Source organism: Littorina saxatilis, linkage group LG15 (assembly GCF_037325665.1).
Source record: "Littorina saxatilis isolate snail1 linkage group LG15, US_GU_Lsax_2.0, whole genome shotgun sequence".
NCBI lineage: Eukaryota > Metazoa > Mollusca > Gastropoda > Littorinimorpha > Littorinidae > Littorina > Littorina saxatilis.
Genome location: NC_090259.1, coordinates 12,040,227 through 12,055,601, shown reverse-complemented (window position 1 = coordinate 12,055,601; position 15,375 = coordinate 12,040,227). Strand labels below are relative to the sequence as shown.

The window sequence follows — 15,375 nt, the reverse complement described above, 5'->3', positions numbered from 1 at the left end:
GTTTACGCACTATCATATGATTCGCTATGTAACGTTTGGTAAGCTTACCTTGCCACAGCTTTCTTGTCTTTGTTGGCATTTCTGGCTGTGTTGACCGTCAGAATTATTTTAAGAACCAGGCTGCTGCAGTCGACATGTTTCGCATATTGTAGGGTTACCATGCTGCATAGGTAAAGTGGCTTGTATAACCTGACTATTCTGTTTCAAAACACTGTTTATATTTGTGTAGGTTGTAGTCATCATAACTAATCGCATTTTGCCATTTGTTTCAGAAAGGAGGTTAACCTACAACAAGATCGACGCTATGTCAGATATATGCCTCAGCCACATGAAGACTTCCGAATTTAGATCTACTCGGCATGGTGACAAGTCTTGATGAAAAGTATAGGACTGAGGACAGCAGTGGAAAAAGTGCCCACATGGCAGGTACCTAACCTATTACCCTAGTCATTTTATCTGTTTGCCTTCTTTTGAAAATTATACATGGAGTTGATATGATGCGTTAGTTTTAACTGTGTGTGTGTGTGTGCGTGTGTGTGTGTGTGTGTGTGTGTGTGTGTGTGTGTGTGTGTGTGTGTGTGTGTGTGTGTGTGTGTGTGTGTGTGTGTGTGTGTGTTACGGAGTGAGTGAGTTTGTGTTATGTTACTGTTTGTTGATTTCTTACGGGAGCCTTGAAGGCTTCGCCTCTTGTTTTCTATTGTTTTCATCTTATGAACATTCTAAATGTTAGACTAACTTATTGTCTTGTACAGAATAACAACTGTGTGAATGGTGCTATACTGAATGAAAGAGTGTGACATGAAGTTCTTGTACATCATAGTAAAGAGTGTGAATGACGTTTTAGTTTAGATGTCAAGCGCTTAGAGCAAGCCTTTTTAACGAAAGTTTTTGATTTAGCGCTATATAAATGTTCTTCTTATTATTATTATCAGAAAATGTTCGACTGAAGTGTTCGAGGTTTACATAACCACCTATTCAAAGTATGATAATACAATATCGAACTGATAAAAGCCTGCACAGGAGCACCAACACTGGAATTACGACGGGCACCAATAGGACTTTAGCCACGCCCTCCGGCAGGCTGTTCCAATCAATGGTTGTACTGGAGACACGTGACAGGTACATCTGTTGACTGGCAGTGCTGTCGGCCTTGGGACGCAAACACTGCTCGAAATGTTCTCTGATTTGTTAGTATTAGCTTGAGCTTGCCACTTGAAACTGTTGGATTAGTTTAGCTAGAGGTTGCGACTTGAAACTGTTGGATTAGTTTAGCTAGAGGTTACCACTTGAAACTGTTGGATTAGTTTAGCTAGAGCTTGCCACTTGAAACTGTTGGATTAGTTTAGCTTGAGCTTGCCACTTGAAACTGTTGGATTAGTTTAGCTAGAGCTTGCCACTTGAAACTGTTGGATTAGTTTAGCTAGAGCTTGCCACTTGAAACTGTTGGATTAGTTTAGCTTGAGCTTGCCACTTGAAACTGTTGGATTAGTTTAGCTTGAGCTTGCCACTTGAAACTGTTGGATTAGTTTAGCTAGAGCTTGCCACTTGAAACTGTTGGATTAGTTTAGCTTGAGCTTGCCACTTGAAACTGTTGGATTAGTTTAGCTAGAGCTTGCCACTTGAAACTGTTGGATTAGTTTAGCTAGAGCTTGCCACTTGAAACTGTTAGATTAGTTTAGCTAGAGCTTGCCACTTGAAACTGTTGGATTAGTTTAGCTTGAGCTTGCCACTTGAAACTGTTGGATTAGTTTAGCTAGAGCTTGCCACTTGAAACTGTTGGATTAGTTTAGCTAGAGCTTGCCACTTGAAACTGTTGGATTAGTTTAGCTTGAGCTTGCCACTTGAAACTGTTGGATTAGTTTAGCTTGAGCTTGCCACTTGAAACTGTTGGATTAGTTTAGCTAGAGCTTGCCACTTGAAACTGTTGGATTAGTTTAGCTTGAGCTTGCCACTTGAAACTGTTGGATTAGTTTAGCTAGAGCTTGCCACTTGAAACTGTTGGATTAGTTTAGCTAGAGCTTGCCACTTGAAACTGTTGGATTAGTTTAGCTTGAGCTTGCCACTTGAAACTGTTGGATTAGTTTAGCTAGAGCTTGCCACTTGAAACTGTTGGATTAGTTTAGCTTGAGCTTGCCACTTGAAACTGTTGGATTAGTTTAGCTAGAGCTTGCCACTTGAAACTGTTGGATTAGTTTAGCTAGAGCTTGCCACTTGAAACTGTTGGATTAGTTTAGCTTGAGCTTGCCACTTGAAACTGTTGGATTAGTTTAGCTAGAGCTTGCCACTTGAAACTGTTGGATTAGTTTAGCTTGAGCTTGCCACTTGAAACTGTTGGATTAGTTTAGCTAGAGCTTGCCACTTGAAACTGTTGGATTAGTTTAGCTAGAGCTTGCCACTTGAAACTGTTGGATTAGTTTAGCTTGAGCTTGCCACTTGAAACTGTTGGATTAGTTTAGCTTGAGCTTGCCACTTGAAACTGTTGGATTAGTTTAGCTAGAGCTTGCCACTTGAAACTGTTGGATTAGTTTAGCTTGAGCTTGCCACTTGAAACTGTTGGATTAGTTTAGCTAGCGGTTGCCACTTGAAACTGTTGGATTAGTTTAGCTAGAGGTTGCCACTTGAAACTGTTGGATTAGTTTAGCTTGAGCTTGCCACTTGAAACTGTTGGATTAGTTTAGCTTGAGCTTGCCACTTGAAACTGTTGGATTAGTTTAGCTTGAGCTTGCCACTTGAAACTGTTGGATTAGTTTAGCTTGAGCTTGCCACTTGAAACTGTTGGATTAGTTTAGCTTGAGCTTGCCACTTGAAACTGTTGGATTAGTTTAGCTTGAGCTTGCCACTTGAAACTGTTGGATTAGTTTAGCTTGAGCTTGCCACTTGAAACTGTTGGATTAGTTTAGCTTGAGCTTGCCACTTGAAACTGTTGGATTAGTTTAGCTAGAGCTTGCCACTTGAAACTGTTGGATTAGTTTAGCTTGAGCTTGCCACTTGAAACTGTTGGATTAGTTTAGCTTGAGCTTGCCACTTGAAACTGTTGGATTAGTTTAGCTTGAGCTTGCCACTTCAAACTGTTGGATTAGTTTAGCTAGAGCTTGCCACTTGAAACTGTTGGATTAGTTTAGCTAGAGCTTGCCACTTGAAACTGTTGGATTAGTTTAGCTTGAGCTTGCCACTTGAAACTGTTGGATTAGTTTAGCTTGAGCTTGCCACTTGAAACTGTTGGATTAGTTTAGCTAGAGCTTGCCACTTGAAACTGTTGGATTAGTTTAGCTTGAGCTTGCCACTTGAAACTGTTGGATTAGTATTAGCTTGAGCTTGCCACTTGAAACTGTTGGATTAGTATTAGCTTGAGCTTGCCACTTGAAACTGTTGGATTAGTTTAGCTAGAGCTTGCCACTTGAAACTGTTGGATTAGTTTAGCTAGAGCTTGCCACTTGAAACTGTTGGATTAGTTTAGCTTGAGCTTGCCACTTGAAACTGTTGTATTAGTATTAGCTTGAGCTTGCCACTTGAAACTGTTGGATTAGTTTAGCTAGAGGTTGCCACTTTAGTAGGTTGTCTATGTTCTGCATATCAGTTAGAGCTTAACTCTTGAAAATAATGTCCTCTGTTTATAGTACATTAGCTTGATGTTGTATCTTGAAAATGTTCTCTGTGTTCTGCACAGTAGCTAGAGGTTGTAGACATACAGACAGAGAGACAAACACTCCATTGGCAGACATACAGAGAAGAAAAATATACATTCACTGGGCAAGCATTCAGACAGGAATGTCGAAAGTTACTTGAAATTCAGCAGAGCTACAGGCAAGAATAAAATACACGAAAAGCTGTATTTGTGGAACCTTTAGCTGCAATTTAAAACTTGTACGGCACTTCGGCCTTTTTGTCTATAAAGCGAACGAACTGACAAATGATAGCAATAATTAGACGATTAACAATTAGCGAAGGTATTGCTTGTTCAGCCTGAAAAGGTAGCGACGGTTGACAGTCACTTGACAACAAAACAGACAGCCCCACCCCCCAACCCCCCCACCCCCTCCCAAACTCCCTGTCCGTCCTAATTCTTGTGAGCACGTGGTAGGCAGGAACTTCAGGAGATTGAAAGGATACAATTTAGCCAATAGGGACATGTTTTGCACAACCAACAAAAGCGATCAGTCGGCATACAAGAGGTACCCAGTGAAGACGGTATACCATCCACCGCGGATTTTGTTTCCAAGATCATGTCTCACCCACACCTTGTCATTCTCCGCTAGACGTAGAAGCACCTGGGTTGCACCTTGGTCATTACCGGCGTTGCCGTAAACGTGGTCAAACACATTGCCGTTCTTCATCATGGCAACGGTTACCCAGCTCGTTGTCATCAAGTTGAGGAAGAAGGAGTAGGTCCCGGCCACTGGAGCGGTGAAAATACCCGTGTGTGGATTGTATCCATCGCCAGCGTTGAGGAGGACGTCGTCGAAGCGTAGTGTTGCACTCTGTCCGAATTGCAGTCCATGGTCTGAATCGGCCTTGAGGCGCGCAGTAAAACCAACTGAAACGGAATGCAAATCTTGAAACAAGAAAAATGTTCATTCAAAATGAACAGGCGTCCATGTTATTTTGACAAAATGAATATTTTTGTTAAAGAAGCTGGCAAGCACACCCTTTCGAATATAGCGGAAGTAGTTTCGACCCTAAATGCTTAAGTACTTAGGCCTTAAACTTAAGTACGGGTTGATAGAATATTTTAATGTAAGCAGAGATGTCTCTGATATAAGTGCAGTTTATTTTCAAAGTTTGGAGTCGTAGATCATTCTTTTTGGATGCAATGTGACTAGCATGTATCGGTGAAATTTGTTGTTTAATTCTGCAAGCAAATGTGTGTGCTGTTATTGCATTATTTACAACAAACGCACAGAAAAAAACACTATTTTCGACTACTCACTGCGGAGCAGAGCGTGCAATATACGCTCTGCTGCAGAGTTATCCCACGTGCGGTTAGATAGACGCTCATACATGTAAGTACAGTTTATTTTCTAGGTTTGGTATCGTAGATAATTTTTTTGAATACAATGTGAAAAACAGGTATTGATACAGTTTGTTGTATAATTTTGCAAGTGAATATTTGTTTATTGGCTGCATGTTTGACAAAAACGTTGTAAAATAAACACTTTTTCGTTGCTTTTATTGTTTGCTTTGATTGCAGCCAAACGACTTGCTCTACGGGGCTGAAAATAAAGTGGAAGACACTTTGAGATATAAGGAATTGGATAGGCCATCATACGAGAAGGTGTAGAAATCTGCATGCTGGCAGCTTTAAAGTGTTACAGCGACATCAGAAAGCTCTAAAAGCTTTGTGTTTTTTTTAAATGCATGATTTTCATAGTTTGTCACTTTAGACAATTTTTGTAATAATTAATTTGATCGGAAAAAAATAGTGTAATATACAAATAAGAAAATTTTTGAATCACATTTTTGCTATCCTTGATGAGAAGCGAGTTGAAATGTGTCTAAATAAAGTCACACCTTAACATTTTTTAGTTTTTGCCCACTAAGGCATTTGCAACATGAAATTTCAGTATTTTTTAAGTTTTTACCCCCCCCCCCCCCCCCCCCAAAAAAAAAAATGACATGTTTTAACAATTTGAAGTTTTTGTCTAAACATGAAATGACATTCTAAGATCTGAAAGCTTTTTTTTATTTTTTTTAATGCAACGTCATGAATAATATTTTCAATTTTTTGCATTAAAGAAGCTGGCAAGCACACCCTTTCGAATATAGCGGAAGTAGATTCGACCCTAAATGCTTAAGTACTTAGGCCTTAAACTGAAGTACGTGTTGACAGAATATTTTAATATAAGTGCAGTTTATATTTCAAAGTTTGGAGTCGTAGATCATTCTTTTTGGATGCAAAATGACTAACATGTATCAGTGAAATTTGTTGTTTAATTCTGCAAGCAAATGTGTGTGCTGTTATTGCATTATTTGAAAAAAAACGCACAGAAAAAACACTATTTTTGACGACTCACTGCAGTTATCCCAGGTGCGGTTAGATAGACGCGCATACATGTAAGTACAGTTTATTTTCTAGGTTTGGTATCGTAGATAATTTTTTTGGAATGCAATGTGACAAACATGTATTGATACAGTTTGTTGTATAATTTTGCAAGTGAATATGTGTTTATTGGCTGCATGTTTCACTAAAACGCAGTAAAATAAAAACTTTTTCGTTGCTTTTGTTGTTTCCTTTGATTGCAGCCAAATGACTGAAAATTAAGTGGAAGACACTTTGAGATATAAGGAATCGGATAGGCCATGACACGAGAAGGTGTAGAAATCTGCTTGCAGACAGCTTTAACATGACATCACATATTGATATATTTTTTAAGTTTTTGCATATTACCCCATTTTTGAGGTCACGTTTTAACTTTGGTTAAGTGTTTGCCCACAACTGACATTAGATTACATTTAAACATTTTACATTATTTTTCTAGCACATGTTCATGTTAGTCTGCGCCATCCATTGATCACAGAACATCCACATAGGAAGAAAAGGTGTTTGACTACTGAAATAAAAATGTTTAGAGAAATGTAGAAAGAGGTGAACAAAATGCAAGATGATTTGGTTTGGAATTTAGTTGTATACGTGAATGAGGTGTGAAACGTATGCAGAAAGGAAGATGTTTATTTGCGATGAAAGAAAATAGATATAATAACTTCATACTGTAGTAACAAAACAAAACAAAACAAAAACAACCAGTAATCAGCCAATCAATTTCAAATGTTCATTCAACAGTAACCATATACATTCGACAATGGTCCTCTGTAAATAAAAATTAAAAACAAATCTGCTTGGACAGAATTGTTGTTATTTTTGGGAATAAGAAAATATCAACTATCTTGAGATGCATCCTCTTGCACAAAAATAATGCAAGTTAAGGAGTTATGTCCATATGCGTAAAAAGTTAAGATGAATATATGGATCAACAATTACCTCCCCTACTTGCATTATATTTGGGCAAAGCTATAGGAATAGTGTAATGATATTTTAAAATAATTGTCACATTGCCTTAAACATTTGGATTTTGACATGGAGTATTTTACGTAATGTGTACATTTTAGACATGGCAACTGAAGGAAAAAAAAGTGGAGAAAAAAAACCTAACATTTTGTGGGACAAATTTTGTAAGTTGGGTGACGAAACCATGTAAACTTTTCCTTCACAACAGACAAAATTAAGAGGTTTTTCTTTTAACAAACACAAAGAAATATGTCTTTACCTTCGAACAAGCACAGAAAGTATGTGTTTTTGTTCATAAGACCATACATTTTGTTGTTGTGGAGATATGGATTCAACTGACTGCAGAAAATGTGAAACTTTGCTAACAATTCCCATACCTGACATTTTAAAAGTCTAAAAAGTGCCTCCCACTAGCTTGTCACCAAATAAACAAAGTAGGTTGTAACAAAATTGCAGATTAATAAAAAAAATAGTTCAATCAATAGTATATGTCACACCTGACATTAAACTAGTAATTTCCATCACTATCCTTTTCAGGCATTAAAAATAGTTCAAAGCAGCTATAGCCCCACATGGAAGTAAGAGGCTCATTCACAAGCTAGTTAAAAGCTTTTCATTCTTTTTGTTTTTCTCAAAAGAAAGTTCATAGTATGACAACAGTATTCACAGCAGGCAGTTTTAAATCACGCAAGGGTCATTCTCAAGGTGTGTTCACGAAATACATTGTAATTTTAAACAGAGACAATTATCAGTTCACGCTTGAAGATGATTTTACTGACCAAGTTTCTCCCCATATATTTCATAACCCTGCAGGTGAAAATGGGAATACCAGCACAGAATGACTGTCAGTGAACATTTAATACCAACACTTCAAACTACATCACTCATCATAAAACAGAAGCTGTGACTTGGATTTAAATGAAAATCAAAAAGTGGAAAAACTCATACTCTGATAATTGTTGTCCAAGTGTTTCAAACTACATCACTCATCATAAAACAGAAGCTGTGACTTGGATTTAAATAAAAATAAACACGCGGAAAAACTCATACTCTGATAATTGTTGTCTAAGTGTTTGTGTGGTTAAAAAAACAAACGTACCTGATCCTGAATAAAATCAGAGCAACCCATATGATCATTAAAATGTAACCATTCACTGGTCCATAGGTATACTCTTTTCAAAAAGGAGATGGGTATGGAAGAGGCAGTGCTTCTGTTAGTGATTCAAAGTGCCAGACATCCCATCCTAGTGCTGTGAAATGGATATAAATTATATATATTCAATATTTCATGGAAGCTTACTAATATTTGCATGCAAACATACTGTGACAGTACTAATACAGTAAAAGCATTATTGAGGGTGAACAGCCTGCTTTACTTGGTTTCAGTGAGGAGTAACAATACTAACAATAACAATAACATGCCTAAGTTGTGAAATGTAAGTACTTAACCCCCCCCCCCCCCCCCCCCCCGGACACTGGCAAAATTCCAGCAGAATGTCCCCCACCTTCGCTGACGATTATCCACAGTTTATACAGGAAGTGTGCAGGTAGGTTGTCTGCCTCTGTGTCGGTTTTACCTCCGCGGTGTAGACGAAAAACTTTTCCACTTCTGCCACAGGGCGAAAAGTCTCGTTTTGGCACTTTAACTTGGCATATAACATCAAACATCACGTTAATCAACTGAATTGTGTGGCATTATACCTATGCGATTCATGTCACATTAGAAAAACTGCCGTAACGCAATAAAATTCCTGAGATGTTAGTATTATGCATAACACGGTAAAACATCGAGTTTTGGTGTCTGCGTTTTGGACGTTTTCGCTGGGATTACGGAGGGCTATTCACATCGTGTTAAACAAGTTGTCGCAGTGAGCAAAACACCAGATAACGTCTGGAATTATGACAAGTTATTGCAGTGACTTAAACTCGAAGTTAGCTGTTGGTTTTGATGTGTTTCACTGCGTTTTCGTCTTGCTTTTGTTTCATAATGTTGTTGCTGTTGTTGTTACTGTTGGGAGCTATACATCACATTTTTGTTCCCCCAAAAATGTATTCTTGATTAATATCAGGACGCAAACCATCCCCTTTACTTCACACACACACACACACACACACACACACACACACACACACACACACACACACACACACACACACAATCTACTCCTCAGTTTGCAGCGTGGCTTCGACAGCGAGTTTGCCCGTACCCAAGGGGAGTAACTCGAAATAACTCAGGTACACGCGCACTCAAGTTAACCTCTGCTTTGACCTGTGGCTGTGTGCCAAGAGAGAGCAGAACACACACGCCGTAGACCAGATAAATAGGTGCTTGATTTTGGTATTTTGATTTTACATAACATTAAACCTTTCTTGGGGTTCATGGTCATGGCAACAGCCATAATAATATTATATCATGTATAATATTACATTTCAGCATATGTGAATTACATGTCATCATAACAAACTGTCATACATTTTTATTCCTCATCATTCTGATTGATCACAACCAAACCTACTATCAGTGGACACATCCAAATGCAAGCGCCTGTTCTTGACAAATTGCCACAGTGACTGATCTAAAAATATAGGTCCTTTGCCGCCACGGACACTGTTTGGCCTGTAGGTAAAATGTACAATGTATTTTCTGATTTGTGCACAAAAGCTTTTTTTCTTTTTTTCTTTTTTTTTAACATAACAATGTTTAATGTTACTGTATGTTTGAAAGACCATGGTCACATTTGTAAAACAAATGTTAAATTAAAAAATAAATAACATTTTGGTTCATGATTTTTTCCTACACCTGTGCTAAAACTAAGAAGTAAAAATGTCGGTATATAAGTCACTCAAATACTTCAAAGTATGAATGGTTAGAGTTTGTTGCGGTTGACCCTGCACAGTTCGACCAACGATGTTTTTGTTGAACAATTTTGTCAACAAAAAAAAAACAAAAAAAAAGTAAGGGCAGTAACTCAAGACGTAAATGTGGCAGTGTCCCATAGGCAACCGCAGAGTTATCCTGTCCATAGGCAAGCGCTTACTTGATCCCAATTACTAGGCGTCTCCGGACGCCTAGAATAAGTGTCAAAGTTGTGCTTAAAGGGACAGTACAGGGGTCACAGCATTGTTGAAGCAACAATTCGTCTTTTTGTCACAGATTACGATATAAACAGTTAAAAGCTTTACACAACTTTCTCATAGATGCCTTCAGATACCTTTAGTGTTGCCAGCCGAACGAAACGGCATGCGGTTTGCCAGTTCGCATCTCCCGCCAAAAATGTAATTAACATTTCACGTGACCACGATCTGGGGCTCAAGACTGCGTGCGGTATGCTTAAATAGACCCACATGCCATCTTTTACAATTTTCTTACCTAATCACACACAAGGCTCCCGACGGACGCCCCTCTTGGTGCGTCCCGGGACCCCCACTTTCAATTTTTAGAGGGTCCATGGACCCCCACTGCAGAATTTTAGAGGGTCCCAAGGGACGAAAAGTCCCTGTGTGCTTCCGTAAAATGGGCATTAGTTGTCAATAACAAATACTCATTCTGTCCAGATAAGATTGATTTTGTGGAACATTTCTTTTATCTATGTTCTGCCATATACATCCAGTTTGGGAAAGCATTACAGATAAATTATTACAAGTCCATTATTGGTAATTGTCCATGATAGAGGAGATTCTTCAGCAAAAATAAACAAGTCACGTAAGGCGAAATTACTACATTTAGTCAAGCTGTCAAACTCACGGAATACAACTGAATGCACTGCATTTTTTCACCAAGACAATACAGCTTCGTCAATCCCCGCGAGAAGGAAATCGCTCACCTTCCACGTGCAAAAGGCAATGAAATTAACAAGCCAGAATAGCGCGGTAGCGTATTGCGCTAAGAAGGAACGCACGCTTTCATATAGTATGCAATATTTTCCAGTGCAATTATCTCTGTCTTGATTCTTTAGACACATTCCTTACAATGAGCCAATACCATGTTGTCAATTCTGTATTAATAAACTGATGCATCTAGAAATTCAGACAACATGGGTTGTGTTCGGTTTTACTTATTAAATGTATATGAACGTGCTGTAAATAACTCTTTACGATTAAAAATCAAAACATTGTTTTCATTGCTTTGCATGAGCATATTCGCCGGATATCTTTTCATAAACGAGGTAACAGCAGTCTTTACAATATTATATTCTAACATCAGTGAAGAATAAGTACCCACTTTTACTTTAAGGATAACAGCCTGTTATTAACACATACATCAGCAACTAATGCGATTCCACATTTAATCCATTTCTTAAAAATATAACACATTATTTCAGTACATAATGTTTTTATTATTCCAAACTGTTACTAAGAGTGGGTTCTCTATTTCTGTATGGGTATCATTCTCTGTCCAAACGTGTAGGGCCCTGTCCCAAAAAGGGGCCAAATGAACATGTTCTTTTTTAAAGGCACGCTCAGCCTCCCGTAAAACATCAGTTTCTGGTCACAGGCACTGTCAGGCTTTTACACACAGTACAAACACCCTTTCATTTAAACACTCACCGCTTGAGAACATCCTAGGTGCCCTCCGTAAAGGGCGAGCATTTTTTAAAGAATTTATTTTTGCGTGGCCAGCCGGATTTACCATTAACACAATCGAACGCCTCGTTGTGGCACTAGACCTAACTTTAAAAATCTTAATAATAAATTGACAGCTTGTTACACAAACATTCTTAAATCATAAAAGAATTCTTTTTTCGGCATCAAGACAAGATCAGAACAAGACAAGATCAGTACAATTCGAAGTTTTGAAAATTTGAAAAAGGGGAGCCCGGAAGCAGTTCACGCAAGGTCGTGTTGGCCCAAGCAGACGAATTTTCTGCATAGCGCTTACTTCTTTAAATCCAACCGCCGCCGATAAGTTCGTGTGACTCGCAGCAGTGTGTTGCATTTTAGATTCAGAGGTAGGCAATAACGTGATATTGCAGAAACAGCGAGTCGCATTAAAATCACAAACTGACGACTAAATTGTGAAACAAAGGAAAGTGGATCACACGGTTCTACGATGGCTCAGGGGTAAGATAAACCACGAAAACTGGTGTGTGGTTTACGCAAGCTAAATAGCCATTCAAACGAACTGTGTCATATAATGCTATTAAATGTTATTGCAAGTGTGTTCCACATAAGAAGGTTAGAACTGCTTTTTTTCATGAAAAGATTTATATCGTTCTGTAAACCATTTGAGGCAGACTGAGGCTATAAAGTGCTTCCATATACTTTGGCTTTAAAACAGGTCAGGTCTCTCTCCCTACATTGTTACAAGTACTTTCAAAGACTAGAGTCGCTTACCTGCTTTTGATGATCGGTTGATTTTGGACCAAAGCGTGGTGATTTCACTATTCGCTGCAGTCAGGGCGTTCTTCAGACTCAGTTCTTCGGCCTTGGCTCTGCTCTTCTCGGCTTCCAGTGCTGCCTGCAGGGACTGTTGTGCTGTCTGCAGGGACTGGGTCAAGGTCATCTGCTGTTTGAGAACGGTCTCCAGGAAATTCAAGCTGACGCCGTTTTGAGATCTGATTGCTTCTCTGACTTTCTCGGCTCCTCTGGAACTGCCAACGGACAGGACCAACCCGAAGGCAAGCAAAGCGTACATGTTGGTCAAGGATACGAGAGCGGCAGAAGTTTCAGTGAAACGTGAAGTGGCAGACGATGACTGGCGCTGTTCTGTTTGTAACAAGGCTGCAGCGTTGGTGGCTGTGTTGTGGCAAACTCACGTTATGCGATTACTGATATACGGTGCTTTTTTCATTATGGTTATTGGTTTTTGGTTGTGTTACATGATGTGAACAGATTGTTTATGTTATTGAACACCTTGCGTACGTTAATCATCATCATCTCTCTCTCTCTCTCTCTCTCTCTCTCTCTCTCTCTCTCTCTCTCTCTCTCTCTCTCTCTCTCTCTCTCTCTCTCTCTCTCTCTCTCTCTCTCTCTCTCTCTCTCTCTCTCTCTCTCTCTCTCTCTCTCTCTCTCTCTCTCTCTCTCTAGGGGCGGATTAGGGGGGGGGGGGGTTCCGCCCCCCCCCCCGGCTGTCAAATTTTTTTTTTAATACTAACTTTAAAAGAAATAATGAGTGGCTGCTGACACCAGTTGATCATGTTTAAAATCAAGGATAAGCCATAAATTGTTCATGAAATAGCTAAAACTCTTCAGCTTGTCAAGGATACGAGAGCGGCAGAAGTTTTAGTGGAACTTGCAGTGGCAGATGATGAGAGGTGCTGTTCTGTGTGTAACTCGGCTGCAGCAATGGTGGCGGTGCTGTGGCTAATTGACGTTATGCGATTACTGATATACGGTACTTTTTTTATTATGGATAATGATGTTGGGTTGTGTCGCATGATGGGAAAAGATTGTTTCTGTTATTAAACACCTTGCATGTATGTTAATCACCATCATCCTCTCTCTCTCTCTCTCTCTCTCTCTCTCTCTCTCTCTCTCTCTCTCTCTCTCTCTCTCTCTCTCTCTCTCTCTCTCTCTCCTCTCTCTCTCTCTCTCCTCTCTCTCTCTCTTCTCTTTTCTCTCTCTCTCTTTCTCTCTCTCTCTCCTCTCTCTCTCTCTCTCTCTCTCTCTCTCTCTCTCTCTCTCTCTCTAACACACACACACCCATATCCATGTATCTTTATGTCACTGTTTTTGTTTGTTAGTGTATCTTTATATCACTGTTTTTGTATGTCAGAGTAGCTTTATGTCACTGTTTTTGTATGTCAGAGTAGCTTTATATCACTGTTTTTGTATGTCAGAGTAGCTTTATATCACTGTTTTTGTATGTCAGAGTAGCTTTATGTCACTGTTTTTGTATGTCAGAGTAGCTTTATATCACTGTTTTTGTATGTCAGAGTAGCTTTATGCCACTGTTTTTGTATGTCAGAGTAGCTTTATGTCACTGTTTTTGTTTGTCAGAGTAGCTTTATGTCACTGTTTTTGTTTGTCAGAGTAGCTTTATGTCACTGTTTTTGTATGTCAGAGTAGCTTTATGTCACTGTTTTTGTATGTCAGAGTAGCTTTATGTCACTGTTTTTGTATGTCAGAGTAGCTTTATGTCACTGTTTTTGTTTGTCAGTTTATCGGCATGTCGATCACTCTGTGTGTGTGTGTGTGTGTGTGTGTGTGTGTGTGTGTGTGTGCGTGTGTGTCTGTCTGTCTGTCTGTCTGTCTGTTAATCTATATGTGTGCCTGTGTGTGTATGCCCGTGTGTGTATGCCCGCCTTCCTGTGTTTTTTCTATGTATCTTTATGTCACTGTATTTGTATGTCAGTGTATCTTTATTTCACTGTATCTCTTTGTCATTGTATGTGTATGTCAGTGTATATTTATGCCACTGTATCTTTATGTCGCTGTATCTCTATGTCATTATATGTGTATGGCAGTGTATATTTATGTCACTGTAGTTGTATGTCAGTGTATCTTTATGTCACTGCATTTGTATGTCAGTGTATCTTTGTCACATTCTGCCATGTATCGCAGATTCTCTGACGGTTTAGTTGATTATGAAACTCATTAGTGTGATAGTCATCTTCCAGGTATATATAGGTGTGCGTGTTGACACAAAAACGGTCTTTGTCTGTTATGTCAATCTAACAGAAAGGTGTCTCGGTGTGAGGGGAATCAATAGAACTCTCTCATTCTTTGTGTAATCAATCTCACACAATTGTTCATCCGGAAAGAAAGAAAACTGGAAAAAGAGAAACGGAGACTACAACCCACAGGAAGACCACATCAACAAACTAGACCGGAGAAGCCAAACCACCATTTTCCGTCTAAGGACAGGGCACTGTGGACTGAAGAAACACCTCAAGAGACTGGGCCTTGCGGATGACGCACACTGTGAATGTGGCTCGGAAGAGCAAACTCCGGAACACATTCTCCAGAACTGCCCCCATCTGGAGACAATACGCCAGAAGTTCTGGCAAGAAGAGACCAGTGTTGGAGCCAAACTCTGGGGTCCTGCCGACGAACTGCGCAAGACTGCGGACTTCCTGGCAGCCACTGGTCTGAGGACCTAGCACGGCCACCAACATCGAACGCAGAAGAAGAAGAAGAAGTTCATCCGGCTTGTGCCTCCCCCCCCTCTCTCTCTCTCTTTAACTCTCTCTCACACACACACACACACACACACACATACACACACACACACACACACACACACACACCTTGCTGCTGAATGCATACACTCGCATGCAATGCACACAAAGACACAGTCATATTTGGCATGTGTTTTAACACTTTCGCGACGGGACACTGATAAATCAGTACCAGCGCTGACACGCCCATGGACGGGAAGCGCATTTTTCAGTACCAGCCATAGAGGGTACACGACTCGTGATTGCTTCCCG

General features: G+C 39.6%; 1 protein-coding gene across 1 annotated transcript; it reads right to left on the bottom strand.

Annotated features, from left to right (window-relative positions):
* Positions 1–4,038: 4,038 nt before the first annotated feature.
* On the bottom strand, positions 4,039–12,763 carry LOC138948553 (cerebellin-1-like). The gene is made up of 2 exons (XM_070320107.1): positions 12,338–12,763; positions 4,039–4,534 (listed from the first exon to the last, which is right to left on the bottom strand). The coding sequence occupies exons 1-2, from the start codon at positions 12,636–12,638 to the stop codon at positions 4,155–4,157; spliced, it is 681 nt and encodes a 226-aa protein (XP_070176208.1). The 5' UTR covers positions 12,639–12,763; the 3' UTR covers positions 4,039–4,154.
* Positions 12,764–15,375: the final 2,612 nt, after the last annotated feature.

What these genes read in the sequence shown, in the direction of transcription:
- LOC138948553 (XM_070320107.1), bottom strand. Translation starts at nt 12,638, where the DNA reads ATGTACGCTTTGCTTGCCTTCGGGTTGGTCCTGTCCGTTGGCAGTTCC. An exon ending in CAACCGATCATCAAAAGCAG is followed by an intron (nt 4,535 to 12,337) that starts GTAAGCGACTCT and finishes ATTCCGTTTCAG; the next exon opens with TTGGTTTTACTGCGCGCCTC.